General features: G+C 46.9%; 1 protein-coding gene across 17 annotated transcripts in view; it reads right to left on the bottom strand.

Moving 5' to 3' along the window:
• The window catches only part of BCL11A (BCL11 transcription factor A), a 100,297-nt gene that overhangs the window by 7,432 nt on the left and 68,016 nt on the right, over positions 1 to 24,849 (bottom strand). For 3 of the 17 annotated variants that reach the window (XM_069580442.1, XM_069580443.1, XM_069580439.1), the window contains exons 3-4: positions 8,359 to 8,460; positions 2,687 to 2,829 (exon numbers count right to left, since the gene is read on the bottom strand). In XM_069580442.1, the coding sequence (XP_069436543.1) occupies positions 2,687 to 2,829; positions 8,359 to 8,460 (245 nt within the window). Of the gene's footprint in view, positions 1 to 806; positions 2,830 to 8,358; positions 8,461 to 9,120; positions 9,211 to 24,849 lie in introns of those variants that run through there. The other 14 variants (XM_069580444.1, XM_069580445.1, XM_069580441.2 and 11 more) reach the window with 8 other exon arrangements.

Here is a 24,849-nt window from a genome sequence, read left to right as displayed (position 1 = left end):
CAATGCTGATTTAAGCTACAAGTTTATAACAAGTAGAAAGAACCATCAACGTGGTTGTAATAGATCCAAGGCACTCATATTTTAAAACCAAATGATAGAATAAACTTTTTTTCTGTTAGTTTGTCAATTAAAGGCCTTTTCTTCCTCTCCAATTGATAATATTTAACCCTTTAGAGACAGACATTTACCGTGTAGAGATTTTCTTTCAGTGCCATCTATTCTGTCTATAGAGGGTTAATCCAAAGACTGTTTTTCCTCCTCACGTTATAAAAGATAACTGTACATGATATGTATTACAGAATGTATGCAGCATGGTCTTTTTCTCTCTCTCTCTCTTTTTCTCTCAGAACGGAACTGGAAACAGCAACGGTGTTTTCTCAGCAACGAATCGGGGACAATTTAAAATAGCCGTAACATACCATACATGCTGTCTAAGTTTAAAAAAGAAAAAAAACAAAAAAAACATACACAACATGTAAATTATTGCACAAGAGAAAGGCTCAAAGTTTGCGTAAAATGCAATAGTATTGCCCCATACAGATCATGCATTCAAACGGTGAGAACATAAAGGAAAAAAAGAAAAAGAAAAAAAGAAAAAGAAAAAGAAAAAAAAAACAGGTGTGCTGGTGACAAGCACTCTCATTTTCTTAGCTTCCGTTACTTCTGTTTGTTTGTTTGTTTAAATCACATGGGACTAGAAAAAAATCCTACAGGTTGTGGGGCTGGAGGGCGATGGGGAAGGGGGGGCGGGGAATGGTGAAAAAAGGAGGTGGCAGGCGGGAGTGAGGGAGGGGATATTCATATACCTCTATTCAGTTTTTATATCATTATTCAACACTCGATCACTGTGCCATTTTTTCATGTGTTTCTCCAGAGTACTGTACACGCTAAAAGGCATCTTACAAATTTCACATTTGTAAACGTCCTTCCCCACCTGGCCATGCGTTTTCATGTGCCTGGTGAGCTTGCTACTCTGGGCACAGGCATAGTTGCACAGCTCGCATTTATAAGGCCTTTCGCCCGTGTGGCTTCTCCTGTGGACAGTGAGATTGCTACAGTTCTTGAAGACTTTCCCACAGTACTCACAAGTGTCGCTGCGTCTGCCCTCTTTTGAGCTGGGCCTGCCCGGGCCCGGACCACTAATATGGGGCGTGCTCCCTCCACTTCCCGTGCCGCTGCGCCCCGAGATCCCTCCGTCCAGCTCCCCGGGCGGCGTGGAGAAGCGCAAGCTCCCGTTCTCCGAGGAGTGCTCCGACGAGGAGGCGAAAGGCGATTGTCTGGAGTCTCCGAAGCTCAGGAAGGGATCTTTGAGCTGCCTGGAGGCTGCGTAGCCGGCTAGCCACTGCGAGTACACGTTCTCCGTGTTGGGCATCGCGGCGGGAGGCAGGTCGAACTCCTTCTCGAGCTTGATGCGCTTGGAGAAGGGGCTCAGCGAGCTGGGGCTGCCCAGCAGCAGCTTTTTGGACAGACCCCCCGAGGCCGACTCACCCGGGGAGCAGCCGCGGCCGTTAACAGTGCCATCGTCTATGCGGTCCGACTCGCCGGCCACCGAGTCTTCGTCGCAAGTGTCCCTGTGGCCCTCGGCCTCGGCCAGGTGGCCGCGCTTATGCTTCTCGCCCAGGACCTGGTGGAAGGCCTCGCTGAAGTGCTGCATGGAGCTGAGCACCATGCCCTGCATGACGTCCGGCAGGGGGCGGCCCTCGTCGCCCACGCCCACCACCGCGCCCCGCGAGCTGTTCTCATGGTGGCGCGCTGCCTCCAGGCTCAGCCCGAAGCCGTAGTCCACCCTCTCGCTCTCCGTCAGCTCCTCCTCCTCCTCTTCCTCCTCTTCCTCCTCTTCCTCGTCGTCCTCCTCGTCCTCCTCGTCCCCGTTCTCCGGGATCAGGTTGGGGTCGTTCTCGCTCTTGAACTTGGCCACCACGGACTTGAGCGCGCTGCTGGCGCTGCCCACCAGGTCGCTGGTGCCCGGTTCCGGGGAGCTGGCGGTGGAGAGGCCGTCGTCCGACTTGACCGTCATGGGGGACGACTTGTGCATGTGCGTCTTCATGTGGCGCTTCAGCTTGCTGGCCTGCGTGCACGCGTGGTCGCACAGGTTGCACTTGTAGGGCTTCTCGCCCGTGTGGCTGCGCCGGTGCACCACCAGGTTGCTCTGAAATTTGAACGTCTTGCCGCAGAACTCACACGACTTGGACTTGACCGGGGGCTGGGAGGGAGGAGGGGCGGATTGCAGAGGAGGGAGGGGGGGCGTCGCCAGGAAGGGCGGCTTGCTACCTGGCTGGAATGGTTGCAGTAACCTTTGCATAGGGCTGGGCCGGCCGGGGGACAGCGGTGGGCTAGACGTGTTCCCTGCCAGCTCTCTAAGTCTCCTAGAGAAATCCATGGCGGGAGGCTCCATAGCCATTGGATTCAACCGCAGCACCCTGTCAAAGGCACTCGGGTGATGGGTGGCCAGGGCCATCTCTTCCGCCCCCAGGCGCTCTATGCGGTGGGGGTCCAAGTGATGTCTCGGTGGTGGACTAAACAGGGGGGGAGTGGGTGGAAAGCGCCCTTCTGCCAGGCCGGAAGCCTCTCTGGATACTGATCCTGGTATTCTTAGCAGGTTAAAGGGGTTATTGTCTGCAATATGAATCCCATGGAGAGGTGGCTGGGAAGGACATTCTGCACCTAGTCCTGAAGGGATACCAACCCGCGGGGTCAGGGGACTTCCGTGTTCGCTTTCTAAGTAGATTCTTAATCCATGAGTGTTCTGTGCGTGTTGCAAGAGAAACCATGCACTGGTGAATGGCTGTTTGCAAGTTGTACATGTGTAGCTGCTGGGCTCATCTTTACCTGCAAAATAATACAACACCAACATCAATGTTTAATCACCGAGGAGGGCATCAGCAATTGCTTATTTATGTTCTACCTCCAGCCTTCCCTTCCCCCAGCTGTCAACCCCAAGGCCTAAGCCCTCGCTGATCCTATCCCCTGTGCCTAGAATGGGCTGCTACATCTGGGGATTGGTGCCCAACAAATGTCTGTCAAAGGAGTCTTCCTGCCATGGTGACTCGGTGCTAAGCATTTTAAATCCAGTCTTTAAAGCAGAAAAATCTAGACCAATCCAAGCTCAAGGATGAGGATCCCTACATTCTAGGGAAGTTCAACAACTATCTTCCGAATTTCCAATCTTTCACCAGCTGCGTTTTCTGGGGCAAACCATTTCATCTCTGTGTTTCTGTTTCCTCCTCCATGAAGCGAGGGACTTGGACAAGGTGACCTAAAGGAAACTCTCCTGCTTCCTAAAACCCCCTGGGTGGCAGGTAAACTTTCTAAATAGGCAATCATTTCATGGAGATATCAAAAAAGAGAAGGTTAACTCATTACAATTCTCTATGGCCCTAGAAATGCTTTTAATCTTTGCCTAAAACACACTAGTTGTTAATATTGTTAAACATGAGAAGGTCCTTGTGAAATAATTACGTGGAAGAGAGACTAGTAACATCTCACATCCCAGCTTGTGTGAGGGGCAGTGAGTCCTAATTCTGGTTCCATAACACCTCATGGGGATTCCCATGTTTATCTCAAGGGATGCTGCAAAAAAATCTCAAAAGAGAAATTTAATTCAGACTTAACCAATGGGCCGTATCAAATCTTCAGGAGTTGTCCCCCCAAGTCAAACAAATGCAAGTCTAGAGAAGTTAGGAGGAGTGTCTGGTGCCAACTTAAGCAGACACGGCATCCGAATTGAAGAACAGTTAAAGCAGCCAGCACCATGACGGGCAGCAGGCTGAGAAATGCTACACTGGCCTCCTCCTCATTATTTTGAGAGGCTAACAACGTGAACCAAATTATACAACATCCTGCGCCCTCGGCTGAGCCTCAGCTCCAGTTGAGAAAGAAACAGAAAGATACAGTTCAGCTAGTCAACTCTCTGGCCAGTCGCCAAGCCGTCTGGAGAGGGGCCCTGCTTAAGTCACATTATTTCCCTCTCGCTGAAAAGAACCCGAGAGTGGGAAATGCCGCCGTGGCAAAGAAGGGGCCAGCTTGACTTCCCAATCATTCTTTTTTGGAGCTAGCTAAATTAAAAAAACATATAAATCAAGGGAGTCACTAACAGTTTACCAGTCATCTCAGCGTTTGAAAGGGCACAAAAGGGCACAGAGGCCGGTGGCTAGCGGGCTAGGATGAGAAACATCAGTAACTCCCCAGGAATTTCAAAAAAAGACGCTTAAAACACAAGCGGGAAATATTCTTAGGTCTCCCCTTTTAAGGGCTGGGAAGATCCCCTGGAGGAGGGCACAGTGACCCACTCCAGTATTCGTGCCTGGAGAATCCCATGAACAGAGGAGCTTGGCGGCTACAGTCCATAGGGTCACAAAGAGTCGGACACCACTGAAGAGACTTAGCACACATGCCCTTTTTAAGAGGCATTCGTTAAGGCCACAGATAGTATTTGTCAGTTAACTTTTGAAAAAGGGAAAAATTCACCATGGAGTTAAAAGAGTGGGAATGAGGAATTAATCAGTTATGATTCCTCCATTTAGCCAATCAGAAAGAGAAGCTGGCAGCATCTTCTCAGGAGCCCCAAACACTCATATTCCAAAACAAGCCAGACTCACTCAAGCACTTGTCTGAATAGTGGACTCCCGGCCCTGACCTTGTAATTTACTTTACAATGCATTTATATTCTCACTCAATATATCCCACTCCTGCGTAAATCTCTTTAACAAGATTAGATGATAAGATACCAAAATTAGGTTTCAAACATTTGCCTAATGTGGAAGGGGAAAAAAAAAAAAGGCAGAAAGATTTTGAAAGAAAATGCTGACATTAGTATCACATTATCTGTCTATTTTTGTTTGCCTCCTCGCTTCAAAGAGAAATAAAAAGCATCATTGAGACTATTTTCATAAATTTTTTGTTGTTGTTGAACAATGACTTGGGTCCTAAATAGGCAGGAAAAAAACTATCTGGTTCCAACTCCCGTGACCCTCTGTGGCTTTCTCCTTTGACTCTCTAGGACTCTGTGTTATTATCATACATTTAGCCTGACAATCTGAATTGGGTAAGTAAAAAGGAGATTTGTCAGCTGAAGCAAGTCCTTAACACTTTCATCACTACCAATGCCTTTAAATAGTATTTTACCTTATAATATTCTATTGAAACCCAGGACTGGACCTATAATTAGCAGTGCTGGTTTTGCAGGCACCATGAATAAATTCCAAAATCTATAGCACTCCATTAAGGATCTCATCTGGGTCCTTTTGAAAAGGCTTAAATGGGGAAAGTCCATTTTATTTTGCTGCCCTGAGCTTTCTCAAATTTTGTTTTCAGAGCCAGTTATGTGATCATGCTACAGTATGTTAACACTGGGCTTTTACCCTCCCCTCTCTCTCATACATCAGGTCAGAGAAAATGGCATTTTCTCTTATAATGAGCACACAACATACAGTTTTCACTACCTCATTTTAGTATTCCCATCAACTAGATATTCTAGATCATGAGGGCAGCTAGTGTAATCGTAATGTCAATGAGAAGGGCTGTTACGATTGAGACTAAAGATTACATGGAAAGAGCTGCTTTGAAACTAGTAATTATTACCAGTCCACTAATAGCGAATGATGCATCACAGTCTCACCATATAATCTGTATTTCACTCGGCTCATGCCAGTGCACCATATTATATTACAGTGCTCACAGACTCTAAATTCCTAAACTGCAGTCATCAATAAATGTGTTACTTGCCATAATTTGTGAAATTACTTTGTTCATAACATCTTTGATGGTTTAGAAAGACCAGAATTGATTTCCTGCGTGGCAAAATTAGGGCTACATTGATTTATTGATGTGTAAAATATAATAATATTCTTCATTTACTCTGATGAAAATCAACTTCTCAATTTGAGAGCCTCATTGGGCATTCAGGGGGATTGTTTTGATTAGAGCAATAAACGGAGATCTGGCCTCGAGCAGAGGAACTCTGAGGCATCAAAACGGTTAAAATCAGCTATTAGCTCACCTACAGCTTTTACTTTATTTCATTTTATTGTATAGGAAGGAATGACCCCATTTCCAGTTTGTCACCAATGTTCAGGAGTTATAATTTAGAAGAGCAAATTCTGATGAGGGACTCTGGCTCTACTACTTACTGGCTGGTGGCTCTAGGACAATCATTTAATTTCTTCAGGTCTTAGGTTTCCTATCTGTAGTGTTAGTCGCTCAGTCGTGTCTGACTCTATGGCTAAGGACTGTAGCCCGCCAGGCTCCTCTGTCAATGGGATTTCCCAGGCAAGAATACTGGAGTGGGTTGGCATTCCCTTCTCCAGGGTATCTTCCCAACCCAGGGATGGAACCTGGGTCTCCTGCATTACACGCAGATTCCTTTACCCTCTGATCACCAGGGAAGCCCCTATCTGTAAAATGAGTGTAAAAACAGTACCTTAAAGAATTGTGAGGCTCGAATGACAAATGTATATAAAAGCTCTCTGTAAACTATCATGTCCAACATGAATGTGAGTCTTCTTTATTCCTAGGCTTGACTAGTTACCTAACATGATGACTAACCGCACATTACACATCCACAAGGGCTTTTGAAGAAAAGACTGGAATCCAGGATCTGGGCCTTCTCAGGCCAAGGGGAGACCCTGGTTAGAGGAAAGCAAGAGTGGGTGATTTTAAGGCCCTGGACCATGGTCCACACAGCCAGGAGGCCACAGCCTAAGTGCTAAATGCTCTGAGAGCCTAGGGCAGAAGGTTAAGGAAGCCAGTGGGGTGCGGATCAGTTCTACCCAAGGACTTTGTGGATCCCTACGACCCACTCCCACATACCTCATTCTGGTCACTCCTAAACTGGCCCTGCCAGTATGGGCCCCATCAAACTAGAAGATTCCTAGTTTCCCATCCCCTCAGATCAAACTCCCTGCCCTCAGGAGGATGAACCCAGAGAGAAGGTGCCTGTTTCCCAGGCAGCAGCCTTTGGGCCCCCACTCCACCCTCCCCTCTATGCCCCACTCTCTTCTCCTCCCTTCCCTCCAAAGGCTCTGTTCCCACAGCCAAGGACAGGCCCCAGGGAGGCACCCCCAGCAAAACGAGGAGAGCTCTCCCCACCCAGTCAGCACGTAGGCACTTGATGCCTCGAGTCCAACCCCCTGAGCTCTCTGCAATCAGTGACCTAACCCAGGCTTCAGCCCAGCTAGGTTGGGGCAGGTGGAGGGGGGTGGGGGGGCGGCGGGGAAGAGGTGCTTTTAACCCCTGCACCACCCAGCCCTCAGGACCTCAGGGCTTGTGAAATTTCATACAATAACTCTTTGTTAGCTAGAATTACCTAGGAGTTAATAAAAATAAACAACCAGCTTCCAGCTTGATCTCGGGCTGTAGGCCCTGCCCTGCAGACACCATTCATAAGAAGACTGGGTCTAGTTGACCGCCCATCTGAAAACCAGCCACCTTGAAGGCCCAACTCCTGGCTCTTGATTTTTTTCATTTACTTTCAAAATAAAGATGGTTTCCTTAAATAAAAATTAGACGTCACATTTCTTTTCTTCTTGAGCCTACTTTTTTGTGTTTGGGATCGAATCAAGCACCAGGCCCTCACCCCCTCCCCATCAGACTTTTTAGCCATGCGTGACTCATACTATGTATTCCAACAGACAGAATGAAACTGTATTACCTTTTAAAACAACATCTTTCAGAAACATTTTTATAAACATACAAATCTAAATTTCATAAGAAGGTCCCCACCATAAAAGTTGGCTTGAACCAATAACTGGACAGTGATAGTGATGGCGGGGGTGGGGAGTGGTATCTTTGAATTTTAGCAACAATGCTGTGTATTTTTCTCTGAATCTAGGAGAAAAACAAGTAGAAATTATATATGTAGTATACCATGCATATATAAAAATATACCATGTTTAAAACACATGCATATATAATATGCATAAGGATACCTCTACAGTAACACTGAACTGAGTCCTTTCTGGTTCTGGTCTCTGCTAAAGACACATGTCATGGAGTAAATTCAAAGTCCTCTAAATGAGGCCATGAGGGTGAATGCCCAGCGATAAAATGGGCCCTGAACAGACCTATGCAGTCACCAGTCATGGAGCCACACAAGACCCTGGGGAGGAGACCAACAGGGAGGAGCTGCTGTCAGCCTCATGCCCTCAGTAAGGAGAAAAAGAAAGGGGGGAAGGAAAAAAGTCCCTGGGGCTGAATGACCTGGGGGAGCCAGGTGCCCAGTGAGTAATGGGATACACATATGCAGATGCCAAGGTATTTTGGAAGTAACTCCTTTCAGTACTTAAAACATAAGGGTAATTTCCAACAACTCTCATCTCTACACACATGGACATTTGTAGAAGAAAATAATGCTCAACTTACAAATACCCTGCGGGGCATATTCTGCACTCATCCCAGGCGTGGGGATTAGAGCTCCGTGTGCAGAACGGGGGGAGGAGAGGCCCCTCCAGTGCAGAAGTTTATCTGTGAAAGAAACCCAAAATCAAGCATGAAAGCTATAAACAATGTGCACTGTAAACCACAGGATATCACATTTCAGTTCCATTAAAATAGATTAACATCATTACAACAGCCTTGCAGATAGTGAACAGGCCCAAGGCCTGTATCAAATGAACAGTGGTGACTTCTTTCCCATAGTTCTGTTTTTAATTTTGGTTTATTTTTGACAAAAGAGAAGGGAGTTGATGTTTTAGGTATGGGGTAGGAGGGGGAGTGTTCTTTGGTTCGTTAGTCTGACTATTGTCTTATAATAAGAGATGTGTGAACAGCAAAAGGAAATTGCTAGTATGATTGGCAGGCTGGTAACGTGGCAAGGTTATCTGCAAGGCTGGTTTACACGCATACATTTACTTTACTTATAGACAAGCTCAAGCAAAAAAACAATATGCTAACAGAAAATGAGTGGATTTGTGACTCTTTACTTCTGGAATAGAGTTCCACTCTGCCTTCCCTGTCCTGCACTTCCCCTGCTGTATTTAGCACCTTCAATGATAGGGAAACTGTGGGGATCTCAGGACTTGGAATTCTATCCATGAAGTACCCCATATAGACATGTCTTCTTATAGCACAAAGCAACGTAAAGACTAGACTTCTGAGGTTAAGGTAATTTGGCCAAATCCTCACCTTTAGGATAAGGAATCCTGCCACTCAGTGACTAGGAGACAACCAGCATTCCAAAAACAGCAGCACCCAGAAAGAGTGGCCCACCTTCTCTATTCCACTGCACTGGGCTGCATCCTGGTGAGGAAAAATGACTGCTCACACTAATAAACATAAACCTAGCCATAAATCAAGCATTTCTAGCACTGAGATTTTTGTGAGAAAGGAAATATTGGGTTTGTGCAACCTGGGGATTGTATGGTTTATATGGTGAGTTCCTAGCTTTTGCAAGTCCACCTTGAGCTAACTAGGCATGGATAAGTCAATCTTGAGACAGAGGGAGGAGAGGGATGGAGCAGGGACGCTCTGTGTGCTCTAGCTGCTTGGAGTTTGAGATGACTGGGGGAGGCAGCAGAGAAGAAAAACAGACTTTGATGGTAAGTAAACAGAGTATGTTTTCCATTAGCTTAATATTAAGAGCACTTAGAAGTGTTGTTGTTATACTCTAGGATAGCAGGTCTCAAGTGTAAAATACGTCCTGTTCTCCTTCTATGGATCACACTGCCAAGAACAGCCACGGCAACCAGCACAGGGTTCCCTTTCATGAGGAGCCTGGTGGGTAACAATGGCATGGCGCTCGCGAAAGCTCTTAAATCTGTTGTTACCGGGCCTGCCCAGGGAGGCTGCCTAGGACCATCTACAGAGGCAAGTCCTCCTCCCTGACACCCCGCTCCAAAAAAACAAATATCACTCAACGAACCAGCAAAAGCTGAAGACTGGACTTAGAAAACAAGTATGTCTTCATCCAGCTGCTCACATTCCATGAATTGACTACTATTGAAATTAACTACAGATTTAGTCATAGCTTTTTTCAATGAGAAATCTGAGAATGCATTTTTGCACTTGTTCTGGGCTCAGCTATTGAATAAATTTGTTTGTCACCAAGACTGAAATCCATTTCTTAGGAGACCCACACAACAGGGTACTATGATCCCAACATGACAACAACAAGCTACTTGGATGTTCAGATGGGGGTAGAGTCTCGTTTCATATTCCCCGCCCCTGACTCTGAGAAGCAACCCTTTGGTGCCTTGACTAGATCTCCAGTGAGAAACCAGAGAACCATTAACCTTGTCCAGGCCTAACCAACTGCATGCATCTCTTGTTGGCAAACTCCTCAACTAACCCACTGGCCTAGAGCAAACCAAGCTTCTGGGGGTAGCAGCCTGGCCCTGTTCCCCACAGCACTAGGCCACAGGGCAAAGTGAGGCCTCACCAAGGAAAGTCTCTGAGTACCTGGTACCAAGATTTGGTTTTGGTTTCTGAATTGTAAAAAACCTTAGAGATCATCATGTCTAATGCCTTCATTTTGCAGATGGGGAAACTGAGGCCTTGAGAAATGAAGTGACTGGCCCATAGCTAGATTGATGGTTAACCATAAAGTGAAGATCAGAATTAGTCTCCTGACTGTCCATTCAGTGCTCTTTTCTGGGATATCCATCCTTCCCTCCTGTGGTTCCCACCATGTTCTGCACTACCCAAGAAGTACCAGTGAGGAGGGATCTCTTTCTCTTGAACCATTGGGAGGAATAACCGCTCTTGGAGGAGAGTCCAGCCCAGAGGTGTTGAGTGGGCCTTTCAAACAGTCTGAATGAACTGACTTGGTTTCAAAATTAGAAAACAACACCTGATCTGCTTCCTGTGCCTCTTGGCTCACCTCCACGCTTGTCATCCTCTACCTCTGCTTCCCCTCTGAGAATCAGTCAGTAGAAGAGAAACTAAACCGTTCCTATGAGCCAAACACGCTCCTGACACTGTCTTCGTGAGAGAGACTCATACTTGCATTTCTCTTCCCCCACGAACCAAAGGCAACGGGCATCCCCAACTGATTCTGCAGCCTCTCCCACCAAACACATCTCTAAACACATTCTCCTTGGTAAGCAGAATCAACAGCCCCACAGGAACTGGAAATGCTAAATTGTTAATAGCCTCCCTAGGGCTTAACTTTTTGCTATGATGCTTTCAATTATTTCATCACGGTTTAGGCAGAGTCGAGTCTCACAATTTATGCTTCTAAGCATCACCTTCAACCAGCAGCTCTGCCCACCCCCCAGGCTGCCCCTGACTGAGGGCCTCTTCTCCTCCCACCCACATTTTCATTCTCCCCGGGGGCGGGGGGGGGCTGGGGGGGGCTTGGCCGGCCGGCAGGGAAGTGGGCAGTTTACCTGTGCTCCCTTTATTTCTTCGGTGGTCCTCTCAGGGCAGTGGTTCTCAAAGTGCAAACCCAAGCCCAGCATCAGCATCACCTGGGAGCTTGTTTGTAAATGCGAAGTCCCAGGCCCTTCCTTAGACTTACTAAATAAAAAACTGTGTCGACGGGGAAGGGCGGAGTGGAATACAAAAACCTGTGTTTAGCAAGCACTCCCAGGGATTCGTATGCACAATCCAGTTTCATAAGCACTGTCTTAGGGTAAGGGGAGGCATGGAAGCTGGAAGCTTTGATGTTCTCCTGGCAGAGATCTACTGGCTCTGAGGTTGTCTGGAACTCACCTGCTTCAGGACCAAAGCAAGCTTGGGAAATTCCTAAGGATCCTTCCATGTGGAGTCCAAGGTTCCACCCTCCCTCATTGACCAGGAACAGGCCCAGACTCAAACAGGGAACGCTCTTTGCATAACTTCCAAACCAGCTTTTGTCAGGCAGATGATGTGCTCACTACTTCCACAAAAGGGGAAGTGCTTGTGAATGCAGCTGTGGCACGCTGCACGGTGTAATGTAGCCAGCACTGGACTCCTGTTTCCCTTTCTGGACTTGCAAATATGTGGCCCTCTTCTGAATCAATCTTTTCATATGCCTTGTACTCCTCTGATGAAAGGCACTTTAACCTGTTCTGTTGCATAAAAGTCTCTCCAGATCCAGCATTTCCATTTAGGGCCTCAGAAATGCCTTATGCATTTGTTGCTTGTTGTTGTTGTTGTTTAGTCACTAAGTCATATCTGACTCTTTGGGACTCCATAGAATGTAGCCTGCTGGGCTCCTCTCTCCGTGGGATTTCCCAGGCAAGAATACTGGAGTGGGTTGCCGTTTCCTTCCCCAGGGACCTTATGCATTATTAGGTTGCAATGGTTCCTTATGGCTGAATAACAAATAATGAATCTTATTTTTTTCAGGTCTCATTAAAAATCTGCACTGAATTGGGAATGGTTTTGGCTGAATGTTATGTACGGGTCACTTTACATTTCTATGTGCGTCAGGACCAACTTTTGACAGAGAGCGCTATAAGCCGGGTGGGACGTCCCTGGAATTGAAGATCATTAAATCAAGTTCTAGGTTTCCTCAAGAACATCTCAAAGATTCCTTTACTACTGACCTGCTATTTGTTTCCAAAACGAATCCCTGGGTATGTCATATAGCCACATCACTGTCTACCGATCAACAAGTAATCCTGCTGATGTACAAATGGGCAGAAACAGCCAAGCAAAAGGCAACATTCCCAAAGCACTGCATGACTGCTCCAGGTGCCGACCTTTGTCAAGATTTGAGAACCCAGGCCTCTCTAGAGAAGTACAGACATGTATGGATGTTTGCTGTTCGCTAAAGTGTATATGTGCATCGATGTATTTCTTTTCTTAAACACACATTTCTAGGTAATTTCCGTGTTTTCCTAACAAGACGAAGCACAGGAGTAGAGCTATCCCCAAGAGGAAGGGTCACCTCCCGCTCACCTTGGGTCTTCATGAAAAGAATGGATGACAGTCCACTATAATGGGGAAGAATCTCTCTATTGGTGATAGGCCAAAATAAAGGACCCTAACTGTCCCTTCCAGCTCCAGCATTCTCAAGTCTCTTCTCTGCTGCTGCTAAGTCGCTTCAGTTGTGTCCGACTCTGTGCGATCCCATAGACGGCAGCCCACCAGGCTCTGCCGTCCTTGGGATTCTCTAGGCAAGAACACTGGAGTGGGTTGCCATTTCCTTCTCCAATGCATGAAAGTGAAAAGTGAAAGTGAAGTTGCTCAGTCGTGTCCGACTGCCCCTGCCAATAGCCAAATTACAGATTACACTTAAAATGCATCCTGAAAGTTTGTAAAGTTCCATGAATGAATTCATTCTAGCTGTAGTAATATTACTGCATCTAAATCACAAAAATAACAACAGTGCAGCTAGTCTAGGATAGAGGCTTCTTTATCTAACTGGAAGCAAATCCATCAAATGTCCTTCTATCTCCTGACCCTCTGTTTAGGACAGATGCCAGCCCTCACCTCTCAGATCCTGTGACCTGTTGCTGCTGCTGCTGCTGCTAAGTCGCTTCAGTCGTGTCCGACTCTGTGCGACCCCATAGATGGCAGCCCACCAGGCTCCCCCGTCCCTGGGAGTCTCCAGGCAAGAACACTGGAGTGGGTTGCCATTTTCTTCTCCAATGCATGAAAGTGAAAAGTGAAAGTGAAGTCACTGAGTCGTGTCCAACTCTCAGCGACCCCATGGACTGCAGCCCACCAGGCTCCTCCATGGGATTTTCCAGACAAGAGTACTGGAGTGGGGTGCCATTGCCTTCTCCATGTGACCTGCTAGAGTATGTATATTATAGTTTGAATAATACAATATTATAATACCTGTGTCTTGAGCTGTATCAGTCTGACTGAAAATGTGCCAGCTTTATCACTGCTCACAGACTTCTTAATTAACCTTCTGATATTGTCAAAATTGCATTCCCTTTTGTTCTAGAAACGAGCATTTATGTGAGCACATCTCCCATCACTATGCTTTTTCACTAGCTAAGATTTTACCAACTTGTGATGCTCTGTACAATCGAAAGCAAACAAGAATTCTACAAACATCACTTGATAGAATTTCTTGGCTGAAACTTGTTCATGGTCCTTGTATTCCTAGATACTTCACCAGTGACTTTAATCTCATCACTCACTCACTTAAAAACTCTTCCCCCCACCTTTTTAAACCAATTCTATCATCTCAGAGCCTTGCTATCTAAACAACGTGTTACTAATTTCACCTGTTAAGAGTTCTCACCCTAGGCATCCACTCTATCAGTGGGGAGAAAAGATGACATCTTTCATGCCCCCTTTATCTATAAAAATGAAAAAATGCAAGCCACCAATCTGTCAGGCCTAAACAGAATTTTCTGCAATCTGTGTCTTTAACATAACCAAAGCATATAATTCAAAAAAAAAAAAAGAGCTTGCTTTTCAGAAGAATAAGTAAGCCAAAGACATTGTGTTGTTCCATCTTTGTGTTGAAATGCAGATTTCCCACTAAAAGGCAAATCCTTCATTTCAAAAGGTTGAATAGGATGGTACTTAAAAAAAGAATTCCAGCTGGTTAAATTTAGGGTGTTGAAAAAAGTTCATTCCAATAATATTCTTTGGCTCTAGGCCCAAAGTATTTTCACTTGATCGTGAATTAGATAAATTTTTATTACATTTTAAGCTCTTCCCTTAGAATGGTGGAACTTCTCGAGGAGACTGGAAGGGCAGCTGCATAAAAAGACCAATCATCTTATACGACAGTTTTTTTTTTCCCCCCTTTGTTTAACTGTGTACCTCACTATGCAAAATGTGTGTACCCAGTATAAACTCCATTCATTCATTCTTTGACACATTCATTCAACAACTATTTACTGAGTGCATATAATGCCCAAAGCTATGGGCTACCTCTGTGGGCAAAACAAAGAAAACTCAGACACAGACTTCCCTACAGGAAATTCCATCTAGTAGAGAAGATAGACCTGGAAAGGAATCGCTATGCTCCAAAGTAGAAAGTGTGTCACAAGACAGGTACAGATAAACTGCAATGGAAATTCAAAGGAATTTTGGAAGATAGGACAGTGGCTCTGGGGAAGAGGTAATTTAGGGACTAGACCTGAAGAGTCAAGAGGAAAGACTTTCTAGGTAAAAGAAAAGGAAGTGTGGATGTCCAGAGAGAAGCAAAGCTCTAGATATACACAGAGCAAACGGGCTCAACAGGTAATATATTTAAATCAAAACATCATGGACAAATCCACTCAGTTGACAAGAGAGGATATGGTCATCTAAATAAATAAACCCTCAGGACTTTTGTGAAGGAGTCAGCTTTCACAGCTTCTTATTTTCAAACATCACATTTTCTTACAATAATGGTTGCAGCCATGTGGATGCTGGTGAAACTATGAAAGTTCATCCATCTTGTTTTGCTCCTGCCCTGTCCCCCCCACCTTGATTGTCTTTCCCCCTGATGAATGGTGGGTGGTCTGCCAAGGCAGAATTCACTGTGTTTTATTCCTCTGAGTCAGCCAAACAAGTGCTGATAGCCATGTTCTTCCTCGCAATACCACCTCCCCGGCTTAAATAATCTATTTCAGATGTATCATTGCTAGTTTCAGATGGGCTTGTACTTGCTGACACATTTTCAACAAACGACTGTGCAAGAAATGCGGCGATTTTCCTATACTGCTGTGTCTCTTCAATCATCAGCTTGACCTTCCCTCCAAATTTCCCTGGTTTCTTCTCTTCAAAGCCCTGGGGAGGGCTGGGGTAACCCTACTCCGGCTGAGTCCTTATATGGAGGAATCTGTTTGTGTGTGGTGGGGTGTGAGGGAGAGTGTGTGTGTGTGTGTGTGTGTGTGTGTGCGCACGCGCACGCACGCTTGCATGCACGTGTGTGTGTGCACTTGCCTCTACCCAAGATTATTTTTCAGGTTATTTGGGGGAATCGGGAAACAACTTTTAAAGAGGCCTTGTCCGGCGGGTTCCTTCCTTCATGGGTCCCCTTAATCTCCATCCAGATTCCTTTCTTCCTGTAGGATGTTAGGGGCTCATTCCTCTATAGAGACTGCTAAAACAAAATCAGGAATTTAAGTTCTTCAGTCCCAACTCTGCCATTCACCAGCTATGTGAGTAAAGCACCTCCCCTTACTGGCCCTAAGTTTTCTCATCTTTAGAAAAAGAGGACTGGAGTAGATGAATGAGTTTTTTCTCCCAAGCGAGTCTTGAGTCTCCTTGGGACCAGATCAAGGGCACAAATAAGGCACCTACTACAGCCCATCCTAGAAGGTGGCCAGGATGGAACTATGCCCTGTTATGGCCTGGCAGGATGAGGCCAGTGTGAGCTGGTCCCCAGGCTAATTCTTACGACTCAGAATGTAGGCCTAGTGGTGGTTTCCAGTCTCCTGGGGTCACAGTCTCTCAAAGCTTACCTGTCTTGAGTTTCAAGCCGGAAACCTAGGTGGGTCCTGAGCCAAAGAGACTGAAGGTCAGGGAGAACCAGGAAGAAATTTCCCACAAACTCAGGCTAAATGTCAAGGGGAAAGGTCTTCACTGCCCGTGCCAGAAGGCCAGTGGCAAAGATCGGCCTCATGCCAGAGCCTGGCACCCATTGTACATGAGGGCACACAAAGGACTCTGAGAGAAGCCAGAGTCCTCTCCCAGCCACCCCAACCAGAGAAGCCAGGCCCCAGCGCCCTGTAGTCCCTGCCTCGGCCAACTTGCAGGGTTCCTGGAAAGCCAAGTGTAAACTGAATTTCTGTAAACTGAATCACATTTGCTAACGGACATAATTTCAGGGATGTTTCATCACCCTTCCAGGCTCATCGAAAATTGGCAGGGCTTCTAACACTTTTACCTTTTAAGTGCTTCTTCCTCCACCCCCTCCCCAACCTCTCTGTCAAGTAGTTAATGATCTGTAAACAAACACTTTAAATTCAGTGGGGGAGCTCACTATTTAAAGGAACCCTGTGGCGAAACCTTTTGAAAAGTTAACAATCTTTCTGTAATGTGAAAAATCACCCTCTAATTTATCGGTTTCCATTGATGAGATTTGGTGTGTACTGGACTTTCCTAAAGTGGGACTCAACAGCAGTACCTTTTTGGTTAGAAGAAGGGGTGATTAATGAAGAAACTGAAGTCCCAGACGCGTTTCTTTCGCCCTAATCGTCCAGCCTCACGCACATGTATTCACAGACCCCACTCACCCCACAGAGAAAAGAAGAAAAGGCCGGAAAATCATAGCCCCAGCACCTGGAAAGCTACACCTGCATCTCTCCAGGATTTGATGCCTGGAGGAACAAGCATTTTCACATGAGGTGCTGTGCTAAGTCACTTCAGTCGTGTCCGACTCTTTGTGACCCTATGGACTGTAGCCCGCCAGGCTCCTCTGTCCATGGGATTCTCCGGGCAAAAATACTGGAGTGGGTTGCCATGCCCTTCTCCAGGGGATCTTCCCAACCCAGGGGTTGAACCAGAATCTCTAAGGTCTCCTGCATCGGCAGGCGGGTTCTTTACCACTAGCGCCACCTGGGAAGCCCTTGAGGGAAGGAAGGCATTTGGGCTGTAAACGTGGATCCAGTGAGACTGACCATTTGCTCAGCAAACGTTTAATTCTGATAACACCAGCCAGGGTAGAGAAGGACTTCTCTATCAAAGCAAGCAGAACATGCAACTCCCAAATTCCTCTGAAGGGGCCACCCCGAGCCTTTTTTATCTATGTCAACTCACAACAAACAGAATTTATGCCTCCACATAACCATTTTCATCAGTTTCAAGAAAATGCCAGAATAAGCTGAAGAAAACCAAGCTTGGCACTTATAGGAATGCCCCTGATATTTTCAGGTGTTCTTGGGCCGTGTGGAGGAGGATGTGGGTGGGATGTAGGCAGCGATGCTGCTGGAGGAAAGAAGCATGGTAGGTGGATATGAGCAGGCCCAGAGAGCTGGGAGATTTTCTGGTTTCATCTTCCAGGTCTGATGTGTGCAACCTTCAAAGAAAAAGGGCACAGAAGCACAGGTGGCCCCAGGAAGGCCTGATCAAGCCTCCAAGCCTCGTCCTTCTTAATACAGTATGTCATGGGACTTCCGTGGTAGTCCAGGGGTTCAGATTCCATGCGTCCACAGAGGAGGTGTGGGTTTGATCCCTTGTTGGAGAAGTTCTGCATGTCGCAAGGTGTGGCTAAAATAAAGAAGGAAGTATGTTTCGGCCTCTGTGCAGGGCTTTATTTTTTCCCCAAAGCCTTCTTCCTCACATTCTGACCCCACAGGACGCCTGTGGGGTGAGGGAAAGTGTTATCTTCACCTCCCCGGGTGGTGGAAGATCTCTCAGGCATCCTGCTTCAGGTAGTGAGGGCAGGGCTGGAACTGAGTCCAGAGCCCTCCAGGCTGGCTGAGTGTCTGGGTGCTCGTCTTAAAGCCACTTACAGGCAGTGTGTTGCCTTCCTGGGACAGTGAAATGGGGTGTGAGCATCCAGGGAAGTGGGGGAAAGACATGCTGTAAGGGCCTAATGCTCTGTGACACCTTGGCCAAGAGATCTGTAGCACCAAAATTAGCCATTCTCCAGAATTAAAACTTATTATGTCCGATGGTTAATACAGAACTGCTCGGAAATTATGAGAACTAATTTAAGGCTTCAAAGCTCTACAAGCTTAAAATGGTCTAGCAGGTCAGGCTCTGCCATTTCTTCAGGAACAAAACTAGGCTGCCCTCTCGCCTGAGGTGAGATTGACTCAAGGAGGGTTCTGGGGCTTCGAGGCCAGGCCTTGTCCCACGGCAGCAAGTCCTTGTTTCAGAAACAGGCCTCTGCCCGCCCACAGGCTCCTCCGACTTCTGCTCCCCTGGGCTCAGTAGCTCAGCACCTTCCTCCTCCAAGCCCTGGCCTCAGTCCTAACCTCTCTGACAGCCCCACAGAACAAAGGAGAGGCAGACACAGCCTATCGACTGGAGGCCTGTTTTCTTGGCCTCAGAGTTCATTTTCCTGGCTTTTTACCCAATTTCAAATCCTGCATTTATCCCACTGACCAACCTGGAAAGAATTTCTTGAATAAAAAAAGATGCCCACGTGTATGATCTGCAGTCACTCGGGAGGTACCATCGGCTGTTCTCGGGCTTGCTAATTCTGATGATTCAACGAGCGAACACACAAAGTTATCAGACTCCTCCAAGCTCCCCAAGCCAAGAACACACCACCCTCTCCACCCACTGGACAGGTCCGCTTGAGAACTCAGCTTGTGACACCTGGCCTCTCCGGGCACTGGGGCCACAACCCCCTTTCCTGTTTCCACAGACATCAAGGGGGCCCCACATGAGAAGGGAGTCCCCAGGATCATTTCTTGTTTTGAATCTAAGACTGCCTGGCAAATGAGGCCCCAGTTACACTCTTTTCTACACAGCACCAGACGTGAGACCGACCCGGAGCCACCCACGTCAAGGTCTCCCAGGTCCACTAGGAATGGAGTCGCTCCCCTCTCCCTAACAAGCCCCTCAGGCTAAAAGCCCCCTCTGTCACTGGCCCACAGATCTCCGCCACCATCACACTCCAGCCCTGTCAGGCGGTGGGGAGTGTGGACAGCAGGGCTGACGGGGTTTCAAAGAGGCCGACCAGGCAAGCACCATCCTGTACTCCTGCCCCGGCTCTAACGCAATAAAATGTCTTTTATCAGTGTAATTCAAGGCAAAGAGTCAAGGGTCTGTCACCATTTTAAAGAGGCTTATTACATGGCCACAAAAATTTGCCTCAGGCTCAAACCTGGCATGTAAGGTATCAGCGTGGGACAGGTTCTTTTGATTTGATTTTATTTTCTTACAAAATCTGAAAATGAAACGCTTCTGTCCCTCCCTTCCACCAACCGTTTTTTGATTTATGGGGGAGGAAAGAAATTTGAAGTTGACAGGTTGGGACAACTCCACTCAGCTTTCTCACTCAAAAGCTGCTTTTGTTAAACCATACTTTGCATTTATGGCCTGCGGCTCTTGGCTGACACGCTGCTCCTCCAGTGTGGAGCGAGCTGCGGACTTCCCCAGGAGGAGGCCCCACGGAGATTACACCCCCACCCCCCACCCCACCCCGCACCTAGGGCCAGGGCACTGCAGCTCAGGGGGCGGGGGGCACCAAGGCCCCTGGTTAGACAAAGGCAGGGCCGGCAAAGGACCTCCTGCCTTACACTATGGATCCAGGGCTTCATGTGATGCTCATGTGACCACCACTTCTGGTCCCAACTAAAGTTCAGCCTTCTGAGACCCAATCGCGCACTGTCCACCTCTCCTCACCCAGCACCATCCCTTCAATCAGTACTCTTAAATCATATGCTGTTCAGGGGACTTTTTTTCTTGAAGGGCAATTCTAAATGACCTGGGCTGAAAGGAGCTGCCAAGGGCCCAGCAGTGACCAGGGGGACCTTGCCTTCCTGGAGTCCCTGAGGTCTCTCCCGTAAATGATTCACTAACCCCAGAGCCTCCAGGTCAGCCTTGACCCAGGAGATGATTACAACCAGTTGAAAGTGGCTGCTGGCCCATCAGTTCACTGTACAATGTTGACAACCTGTGACTGTATATTTACTCAATGGTCATTATGGACAATCAAGTTAATAATTCACTTTCCAAACGCTGCGTAATTATACAGTTAGAAGAGTTACAATAGATGTCAAATTTCCTTAAGCCTTCTGATGAATTGGTCCCAATTACCTAGTCTGGCTGCCTTTCTTCTCCTTCATCATCTCAATTTTTTTTTTTAGTAATCTCCTACACTTTCCTCTATTCTCATCCCCTACCTACAGCCCCATCTTTCTGCCCTGAGAGAGGGAACAGTGCAAAGCCCTTCAGTTCAAGGAATCCTCTTTAGATCACATGGTTTTGCTCCACTAAAAGGGTAAATAAGGCTAGCCCTGGAAGGTGCGTGGAAGGCTGTGTGGATGACCTCATCTGCCTCCCTGCCTCAGATGCAGGAGGCTGCCTGCAGCAGCCCACGCCTCATCCCCCGACTGTCCTCGATCCTGGCACCACCCGGTGGAGGGCAGGGAAGAGAGTGCAAAGCCCTGGAGTGCTCAGCGGGGCCCGGGCTTCCCAGCCAAATGACTGGCATGTCCCTGCCTAGCGGGAGCCTCAGGCCCAAGCCCAGCCCCTGCCTGTGGGATGTGCAGGAGAACAAGAGAGAAACACATACACCCTGAAAACAAAAATGAGGCAGGGATTCCAGGAAAAGCAAAACCATTCAGACCTCCAGGGCTCCTCTACATCTCCCAAGAGCTAAATTCGGCCCTTGGCACCCTTGCTTTGTGGTCTTCACACATCCACCTCACCCACCACAAGCATATAACCTGCTTTCCAGGCTCAAAGCAAGTTCTACCCCCCCTGGCAGGGCAGCATGGTCAGCTGATCCCGATCACCCCAAGCTGCAAGGCCTGGCAGGGAAAGCCAGGCAAGATGAAGGTGCCGGAGCACACGTGGTGAAGGAGGAGGACAAAGCTGACAGGAGGTGATGGCAGCAGAGACAATATCTTTTTTCCATTTCAATGAAATGTGATGTTTTTAAAGTCATTTTTCTAGGAGCTCCACTCCCTACCTCTTTCTCTCTCCCACATGCTCCAGCACACACAACCCAGGGCTCCTTTGTTTTGAAGGGTCTCTCCCCATCCCCACTTCCGCCTCACAGAAGAGATGGATTTTCTAGCAGATTCCCAAAATTTTATATTATGGTGGGAAAGCCTTTTGACCACCATGGGGTTCTGGAATCATAAGAGTTCAGCATGCTTTCTGGGACGTGAACTAGGAAGTCCTGCAAAAATTCTCAAATTCATGAAACCCACCAAGATACAGAAAACATCTCCGGAACCTACACTCGGTTTTAATAATGGGGATGGACTAACATTTCCTGGCTGACGGCTTGGATAACACTCTCGGATCTAGAATCTCATTCTTCAGGGGCACTCTTGATGCCCAGAGAGGGGGCAGGCCTAAGGGGCGATTTCTACACATTCAGAACATTTGTGATCGTTCTATGTAGACAGTATGGTGGGAGTATTTTTGTTATTTGTTCAGGTTGTGGTTTCTTTTCCTCCATTTAAAAAAAAAAATTGGAGCTGTATTTGTTTCCTGTTGGTGGTGTGGACAGAAGGCGGGTGTGTGGTGGAGGAGGTGTGTGGGGAGATGGCTGATGGATGGAGCAGGGCCGAGAATATCCGGAATTGGAGAAAAGTGAGAAATGGAGCTTTTTCTTGGCTTCCAAACAGTTGTAATTTCTACTGCCACCGCTTAGATCCTGGGCACCAGGCAGAGAGAGAGTGGGAAAAGGGACATGTGACAACTTTGCCACAAATCAGGATTTGGCATTTAAATCCACAGGAAGCAAGAAGAATAGAGGGACTTCTTATTTATAGATTTGCAGATGAATTGAATGCGATAACCCAAAATGCACTTCTCGTGTATCTGAAGGAGCAATTCCATTTTCAGACTTGGAAAGTTTCCCATAATTGAGTATCACCCGACCCCAGCAGCATGCTGTGTCCCAAGGTTAAGATCAGCTTCCTGAAAACCGGGCAGAAGGCTGCTGCCTTCGGTGGTAGCTCAAGAATTCCACTTTGAAGGACAGGTTGGTACCACACTACATTTAACTGGATTCAGTTCATCTGATTATACAGTGCCTCGCTTTCTGGAATATGTAATCATCTCTTTCTGATGACATTTTAAATATCCAACTAGACAAATAATTGCAACAATAATTGATAGCAGAGTCAAGCTGGAAGATCACTGATTGGCAGAGTCCCCACCGGAACAAATCTTCTTTCTTTCAAACATTACAGGAACGTTGCTTAAATCTAACTTTTGCTGATAAATGCTCAAAATCTGATTTACTGATCAACGCACAGCAAGAAAACCTGCACTTCAGCCTGTGATTACTCTGTGAGCCACTGGAAAAGAAGCAGGCAGTGTGATTTATATTATTTTATTTCCCATGAATAACTGCAAGGATGGTGTGGGGAGTTTGGGAAGAATCAACTGGAATAAGAGAAGTGCGGCTCTTGATACTGTGCTTCCTGAACCTTGTTGGCCAACCCTCAAGGTTTACAGCCCTTTCCCCCTCTGATGTGTATCCCGTGTGGAGAAACGGTTTTGACAGGGGGAACACCCAGAAAAAAAGGTCCACAAAAGATCGGCTCCACTCAGGCCTTTGAAAGCTGGTTTAAATCGCCTCAAACCAGGACTTAAATTCCACTGCCCTGAGCACGGAGCTCTGGACAAGGTCAGGAGGTCTGGGCTCAGACAGACCCTAAGGGATCTCAGACAAGTCCCTGGGGACAGATGAGGGCCATCCAAGATACAGCCCCAAATCAACCACTGTCTACATCACGTGTTTCGATTGTAATATTCAAGTTGTTATGGTTTGGGTCACTGCTTTCAACAATTCAGACCCTGTGGAATGCTGCAATGGTCAGAAATAACTCACAGAGGAGGCTTGTCTCCGGGAAACATCAAATGAACGAGCTGGCATATTCACAGAAATAGATTACAGTAAGGAAAATCTAAAACAGAAGATGTATCTGATTGCTCCAGCCAGTGACAAAGGCAAGAACCAGGCGGAGAGTCTAAGCACTAGCATGAGAGTCTCTCTTCATTTTTTTTTCCTCCTGGTTTTCCTATTTTTTACCCCCTATTTTCTTTTCCCCTTCTTGTTCTTTCTTTATTCCCTTCCTTCTTTCCTTCTTCTTTTTCAGGCCAGGGTGGTTCTCCCCGCCTCCCACCCTCCCCGCCCCCCCACTTGAAACAGAACCATTATAAACGAGTTCACCTCATAGCTTCTGTTAAAAATCAGGAGCTTGTTAGATGTAATGATTATCTGCGCCGTGACACTTAGCTCATGCGAGGGGGCTTGTCGAACAGCTTTCCTCTAATTTGGATCTCCTCCGGTAATTAGAAAGCCCTTAAGAGTTTCCGCAAATGCAGGTCACTATCGACAGCGTGTGCTTTCGAGGCTTCAAGCGCCCGTGACAGCAGTGGCGCTCCCCTCCCAGGAGCTGGCAGGGTTGTCCAAACTCTGACAGTGTCAGAAAATTCAGTCACCACGGCCGCTTCGCAGGAAGTTCCAGACAAGGTGACTGTCCACACAGTCTGTTTCCACATAGCCAAAGAACCTGATGAAATCTGCATTCAAGTCCAGCTAAAAATAGCCCACATGTCACTCCTCTCTTTCTCACTCCCTCTTTTCTCTTCTCCTTTCCACCTCTGTCTCTCCTTTCCATCCCCTTTCCACATCTCCCCTCCCTCACCTCCCCTCCCTTTACTCTCCTGGCAGAGGAGTTCAAAACAGTCACACCTCACCAGAAAGGGAAGTAGACTTTATAGATAAACCAGGTTGCTTTTCATTGAAATAGCAGTGATTGTGGAACAGAAACTACCCCCTCCCCTTTCAAAAAACTATTTCCTTTTTTGTGTGTGTGTGCTGGTCAGCAAATGCACCTGGTGAGGTGGAGGTCAAGTCTACACTCCCAGCATGGCTCACATTTTTTTCTTAAGAAAAGGAAGACCTTGAACGGGGAGAAAAAAGAAGGAGGAAGGAAGGAAAGGTTAACAACTCAAGCCAAAAGGCACATGGGGCTGAGGTCTTCTGCCCTTATCACCATGCAAAGCAAGACCTCAAAACTTAGGAAGCCTTATTTAGGAGTATTTAGGAGTAATCTATTATGTGCTGCAGAAGTGGGGGTGCTGGTGATGTGATGACCATGTGTGTGTAAATTTGCATTTATTTCATCAAGTTCATCTAAATTTCAAGTTCAAGCAAAAAAAAAAAAAAAAATCCCTCTGTGGCATTTGCCCAAGACTTGGCCAAAAAAAGAGACCAGCATTTTAAATCAAAATAGGAAACATAAAAATTATTTGCTCATCTCCACCCCTACCAACAAGGGACAGCCCTGGAAGAACAACTATCCTTTGCCGCCACAGTTCCCAAGTGGACTGGTCTCAAGGCCAAAGCCCAATTTCCTAAGAAGATCTCACACGAACGCAGGA

This window comes from Ovis canadensis, chromosome 3, assembly GCF_042477335.2.
Source record: "Ovis canadensis isolate MfBH-ARS-UI-01 breed Bighorn chromosome 3, ARS-UI_OviCan_v2, whole genome shotgun sequence".
Lineage (NCBI taxonomy): Eukaryota > Metazoa > Chordata > Mammalia > Artiodactyla > Bovidae > Ovis > Ovis canadensis.
The sequence above is the reverse complement of the archived record's forward strand: the minus strand, read 5'-3'. Positions and strand labels throughout refer to the sequence as shown.